Source organism: Oncorhynchus gorbuscha, linkage group LG08, assembly GCF_021184085.1.
Source record: "Oncorhynchus gorbuscha isolate QuinsamMale2020 ecotype Even-year linkage group LG08, OgorEven_v1.0, whole genome shotgun sequence".
Classification (NCBI taxonomy): domain Eukaryota; kingdom Metazoa; phylum Chordata; class Actinopteri; order Salmoniformes; family Salmonidae; genus Oncorhynchus; species Oncorhynchus gorbuscha.
Window position 1 is genome coordinate 63,497,984 of NC_060180.1, and position 17,047 is coordinate 63,515,030.

Sequence of the window (17,047 nt, forward strand, 5' to 3'; positions counted from 1 at the left end):
GGGGGTAGAAGCTGTTTAGAAGCCTCTTGGACCTAGACTTGGTGCTCCGGTACCGGAGCTTGCCGTGCGGTAGCAGAGAGAACAGTATGTGACTAGGGTTGCTGAAATCTTTGACAGGTAACCTTCACAGGCCTGAATTCCCCCAGGAGGCAGTCCCAGATGGTCCAGGTCATCCAACCTTGCAGTGCCCTACACGGTAACTGTAGACAATCGTTTTGAAGGAATCTCCAGTTACAAGGTATCTGTAGGAACAGTGTCGGTTCTAGCTTGTATGGCTCCTGGGCAACCCCCCCCCCCCCCCCCTTCAGCGACCCCCTGAATTTTGGCACATTTCCTAGTTAATCACTGACAGTTGAAATGTCTCGAATGCATCTTTTCAATAATACTTTCAGTTAGAGCCCCTGGATTCTTCCTGACCATGTTACTTGACCAGGAAAAACTGTGTTATGCAGTAGTTGTACTCTATCACAAGGACAGTTTGTCTGGTCTGCTCACATGTCTCAGAAGAACTCACTACAGTACTAAGGTAGAAAGGAAAGGAAGCTTTTCCAAACAATTGGGATGCTGTCTTCCGTTCTATTGTAATATTAAAGCTCTACCATTAGATGGCAGCAGCATCTGCTTTGACTTCTGGACACCTGAACACATCTCATCAAACTTTTCTGCAGCCTACACTACAGCAATGGTTAATCCCCAAGCGCTTTTTATCTCATATCTGAAGTAATTCAAGAGAGAGTTAAACTGGAGATGAACGTGTGGGGGGTTTCCATTTCTGTCTGCATGAAGCTACTGTGGGTTATAAATAAGCTTATTGTCCAGTGTTTATTGGAAGGAGAGGGCAACTGATGGTGTGCTCTGAAATTCCCAAATGCCTTCCAGATAATGAATAAAGCTGAAATGACAGTCACAATACTATGATGATGCAACTGCCACCACCACATAAGAACATGAAGTGAACTCACTGACCACATGAAGGAGTTAACAGACACTGTGGTTGAGCTGAGAGTTTCAATCCCAGATGGGGTGACACATTTCAACTAACTGTCTCAGTATTCACTAGGTTGTCATAAGAAGAGGTGGAAGATGGCAGGAATCTCACACTTAAAGACATGTGTGGAATAACACAGAGAGCAACAGAAAACCAGCAAAACTGGATTGGAAAGCATTCTGTAAAAAGGGGAAAACCAGAGGGAAGTTGAGGATGTGTTTGTGTTGTACAGCAATGAAATTGGAGGTGGGTATTTGTGTGTGTGTGTGTGTGTGTGTGTGTGTGTGTGTGTGTGTGTGTGTGTGTGTGTGTGTGTGTGTGTGTGTGTGTGTGTGTGTGTGTGTGTGTGTGTGTGTGTGTGTGTGTGTGTGTGTGTGTGTGTGTGTGTGTGTGTGTGTGTGTGTGTCCTCTGCATCCAGCTCTCTGCCTGCAGCTCTCTGATCTAGACACTTAGGCTACAAAGGCAAAATTGATTTTGTGTTGATATGAAAATGAACAATTAGTGGTGCAACACTAGAGGGGCGACTCTACAATAGTTATATGTGTAACACATACAAACACTTGTCATGCACCCAGTATTCATTCGGGTATGCGCGTACTCTAATGCGCGCCACCCGTGCGAAAAATAGGTTTTAAGTACATTTGTTCTTACGTCACTTGTATCGATCTTTTTAGCATTTTCCTTCTCGAGTCGTTCCACATCGTTGTCACCTGCAAATACTAAATACTCACAAGGAATGTAATGCAATATTTGGAACATGTTTCTGCCCTCTAGATATCTAAATACGCACAATGTTTTGAATTGTATCATTTGGTTTTGTGGCTGGTTTCGATACAGTGATTCTTTGCGCGAGTGACTGACTGCAGTGGAGCGGTTCCTTCAACACAAGCGCGACACTTGGCGATGGAGCAGAAACCACCAGCTACAGAAGCATAATCTCTTACATTGCCAAAATTACGGGCGGAATTAAATACAACTCTCTGTCTCCGGCCTCTCAAAGGAGAGACAGGAGGTTCATCATGTCTGCAAAAGAGAGATTAAAAGGAAAGGTGACCAAAGACAGCGTTACCTTACTGCCATGTTTCTATTTCGTTGAGGTAGGTGAGTTAATACAATTAGGAATTAGAACATTATAATAATAATATAATTTAATAGAATATCTATGGTTTTGAATGAATATGCGGTCACTGACAGCGGAAATGCAACAAAATGCAGCTGTATCTTATTGTATGCATCTCATTGCCTACAGGTAGCCGCGCAAAATGTGTGCAATTTTCAGTCACGGCGCTGTGCATTGGTATGGCAGTCACGATCAAAGCTAGGATTAATGATGAGGTTGCCATAAAGCTACTTATTCAAGGTTAACGAGCTCTCCTCGTGTCTTTCTGTCATTTGTGTCATATCACAGATTCATACAGTAGCGATGATTTAAAGTGGTGAACATGATAGAGAATAAATCATTTTAATCTTGTGACTCGAATAGTCACATCTCTCTTGTTTAATCTCTATTTTATCGATCATATAACTCAACACCCACATAATTTAGAGAATGTTCGTCCAAAACTAGTTGGATTATGCTAAAATGACTCCCAAGGGTGCGTTCAAGATAAAACAGGAAGGAAACATATTTAGCCCTGTTAGTTTTCTCCCACGCAGTGATTATAATGAAACTGCAAATCATGAATATTGATATGCCATGCTAGTTTATGCAGGATTACTCTGTTATACAGCATGTGACGCCTATGTAAAATGACATAAGCCTATACAGCCAATGGATTAATAAATGCATTAGCATGTTTTGTGACTAGAGGCCTAACTGGCAAAGACAGTAATGTCATCTGCTGAATCTGGGAGCTCTCCATAGTACTGAAGACTGCTGCGTGGTTTCAATGCATTATTATGAGTTTGATGATGCTCCAACAAATTTGTAGGTTTTACCATTCATTATAGATCAAGTGAAGATTAACCATAGATGATTACCTGAAAGAGCATCGGGTGTGTCTAATGTTTTCCCCTACATAGGCTGCATTTACACAGGCAGCCCAATTCTGATATTTTTTACACAAATTGATCTTTTGACCAATCAGCTCTGAAAAAGATCTGACTTGGGCTGCCTGTGTAAATGCAGCCATTGAAGGCTATATGGCCTGGTTCTTGGATGTACACATGGGAGAGGGGCACGACGCCCATATTAAGTAGGACAAGCATTCTCAGGGGGCTTCTATAGTGCAGGTAAGGAGGGTTGCAATGCAAACCTATGTCACTGACAAGCAGAGGTTCTCTCTTCTTTGTCTGTTAACGCTGACTCTTTTGGTTTTACATTTACATTTTGTGTCATTTAGCAGACGCTCTTATTCAGAGAGACTTACAGTTTGTGCATTCATTTTACGTACAGTTGAAGTCAGAAGTTTACATACACCTTAGCCAAATACATTTAAACTCAGTTTTTCACAATTCCTGACATTTGATCCTAGTAAACATTCCCTGTCCTAGGTTAGTTAGGATCACCACTCTATTTTAAGAATGTGAAATGTCAGGTTTGTAGGCCTCCTTGCTCGCACCTGCTTTTTCAGTTCTGCCCACACATTTTCTATAGGATTGAGGTCAGGGCTTTGTGATGGCCACTCCAATACCTTGACTTTGTTGTCCTTCAGCCATTTTACATGACTTTGGAAGTATGCTTGGGCACATTGTCCATTTGGAAGACCCATTTGCGACCAAGCTTTAACTTCCTGACTGAAGCTTCAATTTATCCACATTATTTTCCTCCCTCATGATCTATTTTGTGAAGTGCACCGGTCCATCTTGCAGCAAAGCACCCCCAGAACATGATGCTGCCACCCCCGTGCTTCATGGTTGGGAAGGTGTTATTCGGCTTGCAAGTGTAACAGTATAATTTCTGTCCCTCTCCTCACCGCTACCTGGCCTCGAACCAGGGACCGTCCACACACATCAACAACTGACACCCACAAAGCATCGTTACCAATCGCTCCACAAAAGCCGTGGCAGAGCAAGGGGAACAAATACTTCAAGGCCTCAGAGCAAGTGACGTCACTGATTGAAATGCTATTAGCGCACACCCAGCTAACTACCTAGCCATTTCACATCGGTTACACTCACCCCCCTTTTGACCTCCTCCTTTTCTGCAGCAGCCAGTGATCCGGGTCAACAACATTAATGTAACAGTTTTAGCTTCTGTCCCTTTCCTCACCCCTACCTGGACTCGAACCAGGGACCCTCTGCACACATCAACAACTGACACCACCGAAGCATCGTTACCCATCGCTCCACAATAGCCGCAGCCCTTGCAGAGCAAGGGGAACAACTACTTCAAGGTCTCAGAGCGAGTGTCATCACATATTGAAATGCTATTAGTGCGCACCCCGCTAACTAGCTAGCCATTTCACATTGGTTACACAAGCCTCCCCCTTTTCCTCCAAACATATTGATGGTCATTATGGCCAAACAGTTCTATTTTTGTTTCATCAGACCAGAGGACATTTCTCCAAAAAGTACGATCTTTGTCCCCATGTGCAGTTGCAAACCGTAGTCTGTCTTTTTATGGCGTTTTTGGAGCAGTGGCTTCTTCCTTGCTGAGCGGCCTTTCAGGTTATGTCGATATAGGACTCGTGTTACTGTGGATATAGATACATTTGTACTGTTTCCTCCAGCATCCTCACAAGGTCCTTTGCTGTTGTTCTGGGATTGATTTGCACTTTTCGCACCAAAGTACGTTAATCTCTAGGAGACAGAACGCGTCTCCTTTCTGGAGCGGTATGACGGCTGCGTGGTCCCATGGTGTTTATACTTGCGTACTATTGTTTGTACAGATGAACGTAGTACCTTCAGGCATTTGGAAATTGCTCCCAAGGATGAACCAGACTTGTGGAGGTCTACAATTGTTTTTCAGAGGTCTTGGCTGATTTCTTTTGATTGTCTTATTATGTCAAGCAAAGAGGCACTGAGTCTGAAGGTAGTCCTTGAAATACATCCATAGGTACACCTCCAATTAACTCAAATTATGTCAATTAGCCTATCAGAAGCTTCTAAAGCCATGACATAATTTTCTGGAATTTTCCAAGCTGTTTAAAGGCACAGTCAACTTAGTGTATGTTAACTTCTGACCCACTGGAATTGTGATACAGTGAATTATAAGTAAAATAATCTGTATGTTAACAATTGTTGGAAAAAATACTTGTGTCATGCACAAAGTAGATGTCCTAACCGACTTGCCAAAACTATTGTTTGTTAACAAGGAACTTGTGGAGTGGTTGAAAAAAAACGAGTATAAATAACTCCAACCTAAGTGTACGTAAACTTCCCACTTCAACTGTAGCTAGGTAAGACAACAAGATATCAGTCATAGTAAGTAGAACTGTTCATCAATAAAGCAGCTATCAGCAAGGTCAGTGCTGCTCGATAACAACACAAATGTCCTGCTAACATGTGAGTGAGAGGAAAACAAGATACGAGTAGTGAAAATGGAGAAACCACACAGTGGTGCACAATGTCTAATTTGAGCACCAAGCAGCGTTCTCTGCTCCATCCTCTACTTCTTCCTCTACCCTCTTTAGCTGAATATGTCGACTGTGTTTGCTATGCTTCAGTAAACATAAAGAACCTCAACAGGACATGAATGCAGGCTAACTCTCTGTCTAAGTGTGACATCAACAAGAAGGATAGCCCTTGGTAGACAATGGATCTGCTCCCTGAGAGAGAGAGAGAGAGAGAGAGAGAGAGAGAGAGAGAGAGAGAGAGAGAGAGAGAGAGAGAGAGAGAGAGAGAGAGAGAGAGAGAGAGAGAGAGAGAGAGACAGAGAGAGAGAGAGAGAGAGAGACTCCATCTGAGAGAGAGAGTATGAGGGATCATTGGATTATAAAAGTGTCAAACCCTGGGACCTAAATCACTGGCCTCGCTAGCCACTTGATCTTGTGAGCTGCCCTGGTGGCCCAGTCTCTTCTATCATAGGATTGCAATGAAATACAAAACATTATCTCTGGAAGCCATCAACCCAAGTTATGTTGAATAACTTAAAACTAGTGTATGGTCATAGAAATAGAATCGCTAGAATGCCATCCATCATGGCGTTATTGACTTGAATGGGGATTCCTATTTCTATGGTTATGGTTAGTATTCGACGTTTACTACATAACTACAGCAGAAGTGGCTAAAAACAATGGTTGCTCAAACAGAGCCTTCCAGATTTACTGGAATTGCATTTTTGTCATTTGCCCTTTGGTGGGGGACAACCTACTGTTCCTCCTTACCTTCAGCATATTCAGATGGATGTTCCTTTACAACTGCTTAGTGACAGGCAAGATGGTCGTGCAGATCATCATTCAGTTATTTGCTTCATGGAGCTCAATTATATAGTAAATTAACTGGTGTCATCACAACAAGCAGAAAGCCTACACATAACCTGGATGTCAGTAATCAAACAGATGCAGGAACAGACTTGCATGATAAGCTCTTATTAAACGAGCACAAGGTTGCAAAGTGCTGTCAGTGTGGTGGGCAACCAGGAAGCATCCATGTAGCACAGCTTCTAAGGTGTTTGTTTGTGATTAGGTTCATACCAATAGTTTGCTAGGCATTATTTTGATGCCATTGTTTATGTTCGTTTATTCTTTTGCTCATAAATAGTAGGTCAAAATTCTGGTTTTGGTTGTTTTAGTAGTAGTAGTAGTAGTAGTAGTAGTAGTAGTAGTAGTAGTAGTAGTGGTATAGTAGTAGCAGTAGTATAGTATAGTATAGTAGTAGTAGTAGTAGTATAGTAGTAGCATTATTAGCATCAGTAGTAGTATTAGTAGTAGTATAGTAGTTGTAGTAGTATAGTATTAATAGTACTAGTAGTAGTATAGTAGTAGTAGCATTGTCAGCTGTTGTGGTCGTTCGTTGAACCAGTTATTGTAGCATTATATCAATCATGATGATCCTCTTCATTATTTTGTTAATGCCAGTATAATTTTAAGCAAGACCTTATTGTTTATAGTGCTGGTATATTAGCAGGTTGGAAACTGCATGAAGAAATAACCCATTGACCCATATTGGGTTGGTTCTAAATTCCTTCTGGTTGGAGTCTTAATTGACCGGAATTAGTCTCATTTAGAACTAGTGATTCAATCAGATCAAACGTTAATGGGCAGTAGGCGACACCCACATAGCTGATGTTTTGGCGGTGTCAGAGGTGTAACTGCGTTGGAGCTGTCAAATCGGGGAACAGCTGCTTGTCACGAACCTACACCCGTCCCATTCGCGTTACAAGTTCAGAAAGAGAAAGTTTAGGCTATATAGAAATAGTTATTTATTTAACCTTTATTTAACTAGGCAAGTCAGTTAAGAACAAATTCTTATTTACAATGACGACCTACTCCGGCCAAACCCGGACGATGCTGGGCCAATTGTGCGCTGCCCTATGGGACTTCCAATCACGATGGGATGTGATACAGCCTGGATTCAAACAAGGGACTGTAGTGACACCTCTTGCACTGAGATGCATGAGATGCAGTGCCTTAGACCGGTACTCCACTCGGGAGCCCTAATAACAAAGATCAAATCATTGAATTAAATAATTAGGCCTATCAGCCTATTGGAAGCGTAGAATACATCTCAAATTCTAGTTTGCCGGGAGCCACTTGTGGATTTGACATCTCTAACGCAGTTCCACCTCCGACATGTGGATATCGGCTAAAGCAGATCTGATTGAATTGAACCCTTAGTCTCCAGTGCATGATGGAGAAAGCCTCAGGAGGGAGGAGTTGTGTAGGGCCAGGAGTTTTTCCTTACCTTGTGACCTGGTGCGAGAAACTCCTGGTGCGAGAAAGTCCCATTTGTGTACATTTACTTTAAAGAGTTCCGTACTGTAACCCCCGTCCCCAACAAAGAACATTGATCTCACTCATGTAAGATCTGTAAATGTAGCTCCTGAAGATGCCTTTGGTCAGCTGTAGTAAGATAACATTTCCCTTCAAATGTTACATTTCCATCGTTTTTGATCGCACGCCCATACTGATCCTCAACAGATCGTATGCTATCCCATTCTGTTGCTGTTTTGTAATCATTTGTAATCACCATTGGCAAGAGGCATATGGAAACTGTCTGTGTAATTGCTGTAGAAATTCAGGTCTCACAGAACACTCAGATAATTGCTTTTCTTTGCTGAGGTAGAGAGAACTATAAATGGAGAATGAATGGAAAATCCACCCTGTGTAACCACTTTCATAAGCCACTGTAAGCCATTGTATGTTCTCTATGTTCAGGTCATGCTCTGCAATACACAGTGTTTTTGTGCTTGGGTAACAGTTTCAAGTTTTATTAGTGGTATGTACTTGATACACATGGTATACACCGTCCAATGAAATGCTTACTTGCAGGTTCCTTCTCGACAATGCAACAACAATAAGAAAAGATATGAGTACAAACATTAAGTAACTCAGTTGGTCATCAACAGGTGCTAGGGGTAAATCTTTTATATAGAGACTTCCATTCTGTTATGTTAGCCATTACAAGTATAATTGGGGTCCAATCACTCTTACCACAATTGTGTATAATATAGAACCACTTATTCCTATTGTATCCTTTATGTTTTTTAGTTTGCCAAATTAAATTGTAGTTCAAGTTATTAAGTCACTGAATGGAAGCATTTTCTGATCCTTTGTGGCCCTGTCTGGAAAGAGAATTATAGTTTAAAAGTCCTCAGCACTCAGGAAGGATGATGATCACTCAGGAAGGATGAGGATCACTCAGGAAGGATGAGGATCACTCAGGAAGGATGTGGATTACTCAGGTCAAGATAAGGATCAATCAGGAAGGATGAGGATCACTCAGGAAGGATGAGGATCACTCAGGAAGGATGTGGATTACTCAGGTCAAGATAAGGATCACTCAGGAAGGATGAGGATCACTCAGGAAGGATGAGGATCACTCAGGAAGGATGAGGAACACTCAGGAAGGATGTGGATTACTCAGGTCAAGATAAGGATCAATCAGGAAGGATGAGGATCACTCAGGAAGGATGAGGATCACTCAGGAAGGATGTGGATTACTCAGGTCAAGATAAGGATCAATCAGGAAGGATGAGGATCACTCAGGAAGGATGAGGATCACTCAGGAAGGATGAGGATCACTCAGGAAGGATGTGGATTACTCAGAAAGGATGAGGATTACTCAGGAAGGATGAGGATCACTCGGGAAGGATGAGGACACTCAGGAAGGATGTGGATTACTCAGAAAGGATGAGGATCACTCAGAAAGGATGAGGATCACTCAGGAAGGATGAGGATCACTCAGGAAGGATGAGGATCACTCAGGAAGGATGAGGATCACTCAGGAAGGATGTGGATTACTCAGAAAGGATGAGGATAACTCAGGAAAGATGATGATCACTCAGGAAGGATTAGGATTACTCAGGTCAAGATAAGGATTAATCAGGAAGGATGAAGATTACTCAGGAAGAATGAGGATCACTCAGGGAGGATGAGGATCACTCAGGGAGGATGAGGATCACTCAGGAAGGATGACAGTTACTCAGGAAGGATGTAATTTTGAAGAAGAGTGGGTTGTCTTTTGGATGGCTTGTCTGACAGTGCTCTAATGTTAGTCTGTTTTCAGTCTGCTGCTTGCCATATGTTCTTAAGACAGCTTCTAACCTTTCCCCCTCTTTGTCTCTCATCTCTCTCTCTCTCTCTCTCTCTCTCTCTCTCTCTCTCTCTCTCTCTCTCTCTCTCTCTCTCTCTCTCTCTCTCTCTCTCTCTAGCTTCCCATCCTGGCCTCCTCTGTGGTCAGTCTGTATTTTCTGGAGCTGACAGATGTGTTCAAACCGGTGCGGTCAGGTTACAGCTGCAATGACCGAAGTCTGAGCATGCCCTACATCGAGCCCGCTCAGGAGGCCATCCCCTTCCTTATTCTCTTCAGTCTGGCCTTCGCTGGACCTGCAGCCACGGTCAGTGTAACCACAAACCTCATTCCTGTGGTGGAATTATTGTAATCAAAAGGAGAGACTTTTAGATTTCTTCAAAACAATCCAACTTTATTATTGAATTAGTGCATTAATGGAGCTGGTCGGTAATCACTGAGAACTCAACGAGGGGATTTGAGCCACAGCATTTTATAGCAAAATCCATCCTCCTGGATGTTCTGGACAAACAACAGATGTATGGAATTAATTTAAGAATTTTAACTCACATGTAGAAAATGCATACATTCTTCATGAAACAAGAAGCATAAAACAATAACTCATTGCATGTGTTCCTGCATGTGACCAGCTGCTATAGCACTGGCTCAGCCTCCTCCCAAGAAACTTAGCACTGTCTCCCATTTCAACCTCCAACACATATTCTAACTATTCTACCAATTTGTCTGGGGAGGTCATGATGCACAGTCACCTGCACGAACCCATGAAGAAAAACATAAGATGCATACAGATTATGAGGTTCAATGCTATATCTTCATGAAAAGCACATATTTAATGCATAATGCAGTACATGCAACAATGGAGTTTAATAAAATAAGCTTTAGTTATCTAGCACACTCCAATGGATCAGCATGGTGGAAATAGCTATTTCCAAACCAGAAACAGAAATTAGCATATCTTGTTGGACAAATCCAGATAGTGACTCCTGGTTTAAGTCAAATGTATTATGTTGGTGCCAAATGAACATGACCCAAGACAAGCATCATGATTCCAATAGATCAAATAGATTAGGATCAGTTTTACTCTCCGGATCAGAGTTCACCCTCTCCATTCACCAGAGCATGCTGAGAATAGTGTCAACATCTTAAATTCATAACAGCAGTGTGCTCTTACTCTCAAGGGACCCTAATTGCACTACCAAGGGATCACATCTAAGGCTTTAGGGCCTGTTTGCTGGCAAACTCACTCAGTCCTGGTTTACTCTCTGTGAGTGTGGATAGTCCCCCTCTAAGGGTTCTATATTTAGTGTACCAGCAAAATTCACTCTTCATATTTCACTTCTAAGGGTTACTCACGGCCAGCATGTCCTTATACTCAGTGTGTTCCTTCCAAAGGGTTCATCCACTTATCAGTGCTCACATCTTATGGTTTATTCATGCTGAATGAGAGTTCACTCCTAAGGGTCCAGGGAGAATCCAAAGGGTTTGCTTACAATGTCTGGGGTTCATTCCAAAAAGTATCACATTTAATAATTTAGCATTCTCATTTTCCTGGATTAATCAGAAGGGTTTTCTCCCTAAAGTATGCTCAGATGTGTTTACTCATGCAGATGAATTCGCTCATAGGCAATGGGATCACTTCTGAGGGAAGTGTATGCTCCCTAGAGTTTTTTCTTGTAGAGTGGTTCCGCTTTTAGGGTCTAGTTAAGAATAGGTTTTCATTGTTTTAATATTTAATATCTCACTCTTCCAGAAGTGTTCTGCTCTTGGGTGTAGGGGTCAAGTGTCATCATTTTGCTAAAGGTCATGGTTTTGTAATAGTATCTTCTATAAAGATAACATCTCTACGTTGTTCCGTCTATGGTGTCTTCTGTATTCTATACACTAGTAATGTCAGAAAACAGCAAACCTTAAGGTGTCTGCGAGACACTTTCCCATGGACTTTTATGAAAAGTGTTGGCCTAAAATATAATGTCCTGATTTTGCTGGTTGATGATCACATTTACATTTACATTTAAGTCATTTAGCAGACGCTCTTATCCAGAGCGACTTACAAATTGGTGCATTCACCTTATGACATCCAGTGGAACAGTCACTTTACAATAGTGCATCTAAAACTTAAGGGGGGTGAGAGGGATTACTTATCCTATCCTAGGTATTCCTTAAAGAGGTGGGGTTTCAGGTGTCTCCGGAAGGTGGTGATTGACTCCGCTGTCCTGGCGTCGTGAGGGAGTTTGTTCCACCATTGGGGGGCCAGGGCAGCGAACAGTTTTGACTGGGCTGAGCGGGAGCTGTACTTCCTCAGTGGTAGGGAGGCGAGCAGGCCAGAGGTGGATGAACGCAGTGCCCTTGTTTGGGTGTAGGGCCTGATCAGAGCCTGGAGGTACTGAGGTGCCGTTCCCCTCACAGCTCCGTAGGCAAGCACCATGGTCTTGTAGCGGATGCGAGCTTCAACTGGAAGCCAGTGGAGAGAACGGAGGAGCGGGGTGACGTGAGAGAACTTGGGAAGGTTGAACACCAGACGGGCTGCGGCGTTCTGGATGAGTTGAAGGGGTTTAATGGCACAGGCAGGGAGCCCAGCCAACAGCGAGTTGCAGTAATCCAGACGGGAGATGACAAGTGCCTGGATTAGGACTTGCGCCGCTTCCTGTGTGAGGCAGGGTCGTACTCTGAGGATGTTGTAGAGCATGAACCTACAGGAACGGGCCACCGCCTTGATGTTGGTTGAGAACGACAGGGTGTTGTCCAGGATCACGCCAAGGTTCTTGGCGCTCTGGGAGGAGGACACAATGGAGTTGTCAACCGTGATGGCGAGATCATGGAACGGGCAGTCCTTCCCCGGGAGGAAGAGCAGCTCCGTCTTGCCGAGGTTCAGCTTGAGGTGGTGATCCGTCATCCACACTGATATGTCTGCCAGACATGCAGAGATGCGATTCGCCACCTGGTCATCAGAAGGGGGAAAGGAGAAGATTAATTGTGTGTCGTCTGCATAGCAATGATAAGAGAGACCATGTGAGGTTATGACAGAGCCAAGTGACTTGGTGTATAGCGAGAATAGGAGAGGGCCAAGAACAGAGCCCTGGGGGACACCAGTGGTGAGAGCGCGTGGAGAGGAGACAGATTCTCGCCACGCCACCTGGTAGGAGCGACCTGTCAGGTAGGACGCAATCCAAGCGTGGGCCGCGCCGGAGATGCCCAACTCGGAGAGGGTGGAGAGGAGGATCTGATGGTTCACAGTATCGAAGGCAGCCGATAGATCTAGAAGGATGAGAGCAGAGGAGAGAGAGTTAGCTTTAGCAGTGCGGAGCGCCTCCGTGATACAGAGGAGAGCAGTCTCAGTTGAATGACTAGTCTTGAAACCTGACTGATTTGGATCAAGAAGGTCATTCAGAGAGAGATAGCGGGAGAGCTGGCCAAGGACGGCACGTTCAAGAGTTTTGGAGAGAAAAGAAAGAAGGGATACTGGTCTGTAATTGTTGACATCGGAGGGATCGAGTGTAGGTTTTTTCAGAAGGGGTGCAACTCTCGCTCTCTTGAAGACGGAAGGGACGTAGCCAGCGGTCAGGGATGAGTTGATGAGCGAGGTGAGGTAAGGGAGAAGGTCTCCGGAAATGGTCTGGAGAAGAGAGGAGGGGATAGGGTCAAGCGGGCAGGTTGTTGGGCGGCCGGCCGTCACAAGACGCGAGATTTCATCTGGAGAGAGAGGGAGAAAGAGGTCAGAGCACAGGGTAGGGCAGTGTGAGCAGAACCAGCGGTGTCGTTTGACTTAGCAAACGAGGATCGGATGTCGTCGACCTTCTTTTCAAAATGGTTGACGAAGTCATCTGCAGAGAGGGAGGAGGGGGGGGAGGGGGAGGAGGATTCAGGAGGGAGGAGAAGGTGGCAAAGAGCTTCCTAGGGTTAGAGGCAGATGCTTGGAATTTAGCGTGGTAGAAAGTGGCTTTAGCAGCAGAGACAGAGGAGGAAAATGTAGAGAGGAGGGAGTGAAAGGATGCCAGGTCCGCAGGGAGGCGAGTTTTCCTCCATTTCCGCTCGGCTGCCCGGAGCCCTGTTCTGTGAGCTCGCAATGAGTCATCGAGCCACGGAGCGGGAGGGGAGGACCGAGCCGCCTGGAGGATAGGGGACATAGAGAGTCAAGGGATGCAGAGAGGGAGGAGAGGAGGGTTGAGGAGGCAGAATCAGGAGATAGGTGGGAGAAGGTTTGAGCGGAGGGAAGAGATGATAGGATGGAAGAGGAGAGAGTAGCGGGGGAGAGAGCGAAGGTTGGGACGGCGCGATACCATCCGAGTAGGGGCAGTGTGGGAGGTGTTGGATGAGAGCGAGAGGGAAAAGGATACAAGGCAGTGGTCGGAGACTTGGAGGGGAGTTGCAATGAGGTTAGTGGAAGAACAGCATCTAGTAAAGATGAGGTCGAGCGTATTGCCTGCCTTGTGAGTAGGGGGGAAGGTGAGAGGGTGAGGTCAAAAGAGGAGAGGAGTGGAAAGAAGGAGGCAGAGAGGAAAGAGTCAAAGGTAGACGTGGGGAGGTTAAAGTCGCCCAGAACTGTGAGAGGTGAGCCGTCCTCAGGAAAGGAGCTTATCAAGGCATCAAGCTCATTGATGAACTCTCCGAGGGAACCTGGAGGGCGATAAATGATAAGGATGTTAAGCTTGAAAGGGCTAGTAACTGTGACAGCATGGAATTCAAAGGAGGCGATAGACAGATGGGTAAGGGGAGAAAGAGAGAATGACCACTTGGGAGAGATGAGGATCCCGGTGCCACCACCCCGCTGACCAGACGCTCTCGGGGTGTGCGAGAACACGTGGGCGGACGAAGAGAGAGCAGTAGGAGTAGCAGTGTTGATCCATGTTTCCGTCAGTGCCAAGAAGTCGAGGGACTGGAGGGAGGCATAGGCTGAGATGAACTCTGCCTTGTTGACCGCAGATTGGCAGTTCCAGAGGCTACCGGAGACCTGGAACTCCACGTGGGTCGTGCGCGCTGGGACCACCAGAGTAGGGTGGCCGCGGCCACGCGGTGTGGAGCGTTTGTATGGTCTGTGCAGAGAGGAGAGAACAGGGATAAACAGACACATAGTTGACAGGCTACAGAAGAGGCTACGCTAATGCAAAGGAGATTGGAATGACAAGTGGACTACACGTCTCGAATGTTCAGAAAGTTAAGCTACGTAGCAAGAATCTTATTGACTAAAATGATCACCCCAAATCTCCATTAATTTGACGTGTTATATTCATACAATTCTCCATTAATTTGACGTGTTATATTCAAACAATTCTCCATTAATTTGACGTGTTATATTCATACAATTATCCATTAATTGGACATGTTATATTTGTACAATTCTTAGCATCACTCTGCTGCTGCTCTCTCTCAATGCTCCTCAGCAAATATTCCCTTGACTGCGTTTCAATCGGCGACACATTCTCTTTCTCTCCTTCGACTGTTATCACCTAGGCAACCTGCGGGGTGGTGCTTCTTGCAGTGTCATGCCTTGTCCACCTAGGGCCACTGTCAGAACATCAACACAGGCAGACAGAGGGACAGACAGACAGAAAGACAGACAGACAGATTTTATGACTTATAAAACAGCTTCCCAGTGAAGGCTTTTCTTGTTTTTGTTTATGCTTGAATTACTTGGTTTTGATGTTTGGTCGAAACACACAGATTACGCTTGGTTTCTCTATGTTGCTTTCTTTGACTTTAGCTATGACAACGTTATCGCAGTATGACACTGGCTTCGCAGGCAACTTGGATACGGTTCAGATGTTTAGCTGCGACTTGTAATCAAATTCCTTTTGTTGAGAAGAAATGGGTCACTAGGTCATCTTTAGTATTACACACAAAAACTACAGACAGCCATACAAAGCCATACTAAAAACCTTTCAGTATAATGGCTTTGCCTCTAGCAACATGTGATGGTTAATGCAACTCCTATCGTTCTCCTTGAGTCATTAACTTCATATTGGGTCCCTTCTTTAAGAAATGCAGTATCATCTATATAACATCACTACACTGCAGCAGGAGATATGATTGCCTTGACTATATATACTGCCTGTTTAATTTGCTCCCACTCACTGATCCTCTCATCATTAAAGTAAATGCAGGCAATGCCCTATTAAATGTCATGTGCCTCCTACTGTGCCGAACGCACATGTTTTTCTGTACAGTATAGGCTATACAGTAGTAATTGATCCTAGAATCAAAAATTTTAAAAACATAGGCTGTTAAAGAACAGTAACAAAATTTGACAATGAATACTAAGTTGTTCAGCAAGGGCGTGCCTATGTGTACCTTCTGTATACTTCTGGCCCTTCCTTGGACACTGTGTTAACTAACCTCCAAACGAGCTTCAATGCCATACAATACTCCTTCCGTGGCCTCCAACTGCTCTTAAACGCTAGTAAAACCAAATGCATGCTTTTCAACCGTTCGCTGCCTGTGCCCGCCCGACTAGCATCACCACCCATGGACGGTTCCGACCTAGAATATGTGGACAACTATAAATACCTAGGTGTCTGGCTTGACTGTAAACTGTCCTTCCAGACTCATATTAAACATCTCCAATCAAAAATCAAATCTAGAATCGGCTTTCTATTTCGCAACAAAGCCTCCTTCACTCACGCCGCCAAACTTACCCTAGTAAAACTGACTATCCTACCGATCCTCGACTTCGGCGATGTCATCTACAAAATAGCTTCCAACACTCTACTCAGCAAACTGGATGCAGTCTATCACAGTGCCATCTGTTTTGTTACCAAATCACCTTATACCACCCACCACTGCGACCTGTATGCTCTAGTCGGCTGGCCCTCGCTACATATTCGTCGCCAGACTCATTGGCTCCAGGTCATCTATAAGTCTATGCTAGGTAGCCTCCCGGGTGGCGCAGTGGTTAAGGATGCAGTACTGCAGCTCCAGCGTGCCAACAGAGACTCTGGGTTCGTGCCTAGGCTCTGTCGTAACCGGCCACGACCGGGAGGTCCGTGGGGCGACGCACAATTGGCCTAGTATTGTCCGGGTTAGGGAGGGTTTGGCCAGTAGGGACATCCTTGTCTCATCGTGCACCACTGACTCCTGTGGTGTGGCTGGCTTCCAGGTTGGAAGGCGCTGTGTTAAGAAGCAGTGCGGCTTGGTTGGGTTGTGTATCAGAGGACGCATGAATTTCAACCTTCGTCTCTCCTGAGCCCGTACGGGAGTTGTAGCGATGAGACAAGATAGTAGCTACTAAACAATTGGATACCATGAAATTGGGGAGAAAAAGGGGTAAACATTTTTAAAAGTATATACAAAAATATATATATAAAAAAGTCTATGCTCGGTAAAGCTCCGGCTTATCTCAATTCACTGGTCATGAAAACAACACCCACCCGTAGCACACGTTCCAGCAGGTATATCTCACTGATCATCCCCAAAGCCAACACCTCATTTGG

General features: G+C 44.5%; 1 protein-coding gene across 3 annotated transcripts in view; it reads left to right on the forward strand.

Annotated features, from left to right (window-relative positions):
• The first annotated feature begins 1,082 nt into the window (after window positions 1-1,082).
• plppr4a (phospholipid phosphatase related 4a) overlaps window positions 1,083-17,047 on the forward strand; it is a 38,220-nt gene continuing 22,255 nt past the window's right edge. The window contains exons 1-2 of one of the 3 annotated variants that reach the window (XM_046360185.1): window positions 1,083-1,234; window positions 9,745-9,930. In XM_046360185.1, the coding sequence (XP_046216141.1) occupies window positions 1,202-1,234; window positions 9,745-9,930 (219 nt within the window). In that variant the 5' untranslated portion in view covers window positions 1,083-1,201. Of the gene's footprint in view, window positions 1,235-1,623; window positions 2,091-9,744; window positions 9,931-17,047 lie in introns of those variants that run through there. The other 2 variants (XM_046360184.1, XM_046360186.1) reach the window with 2 other exon arrangements.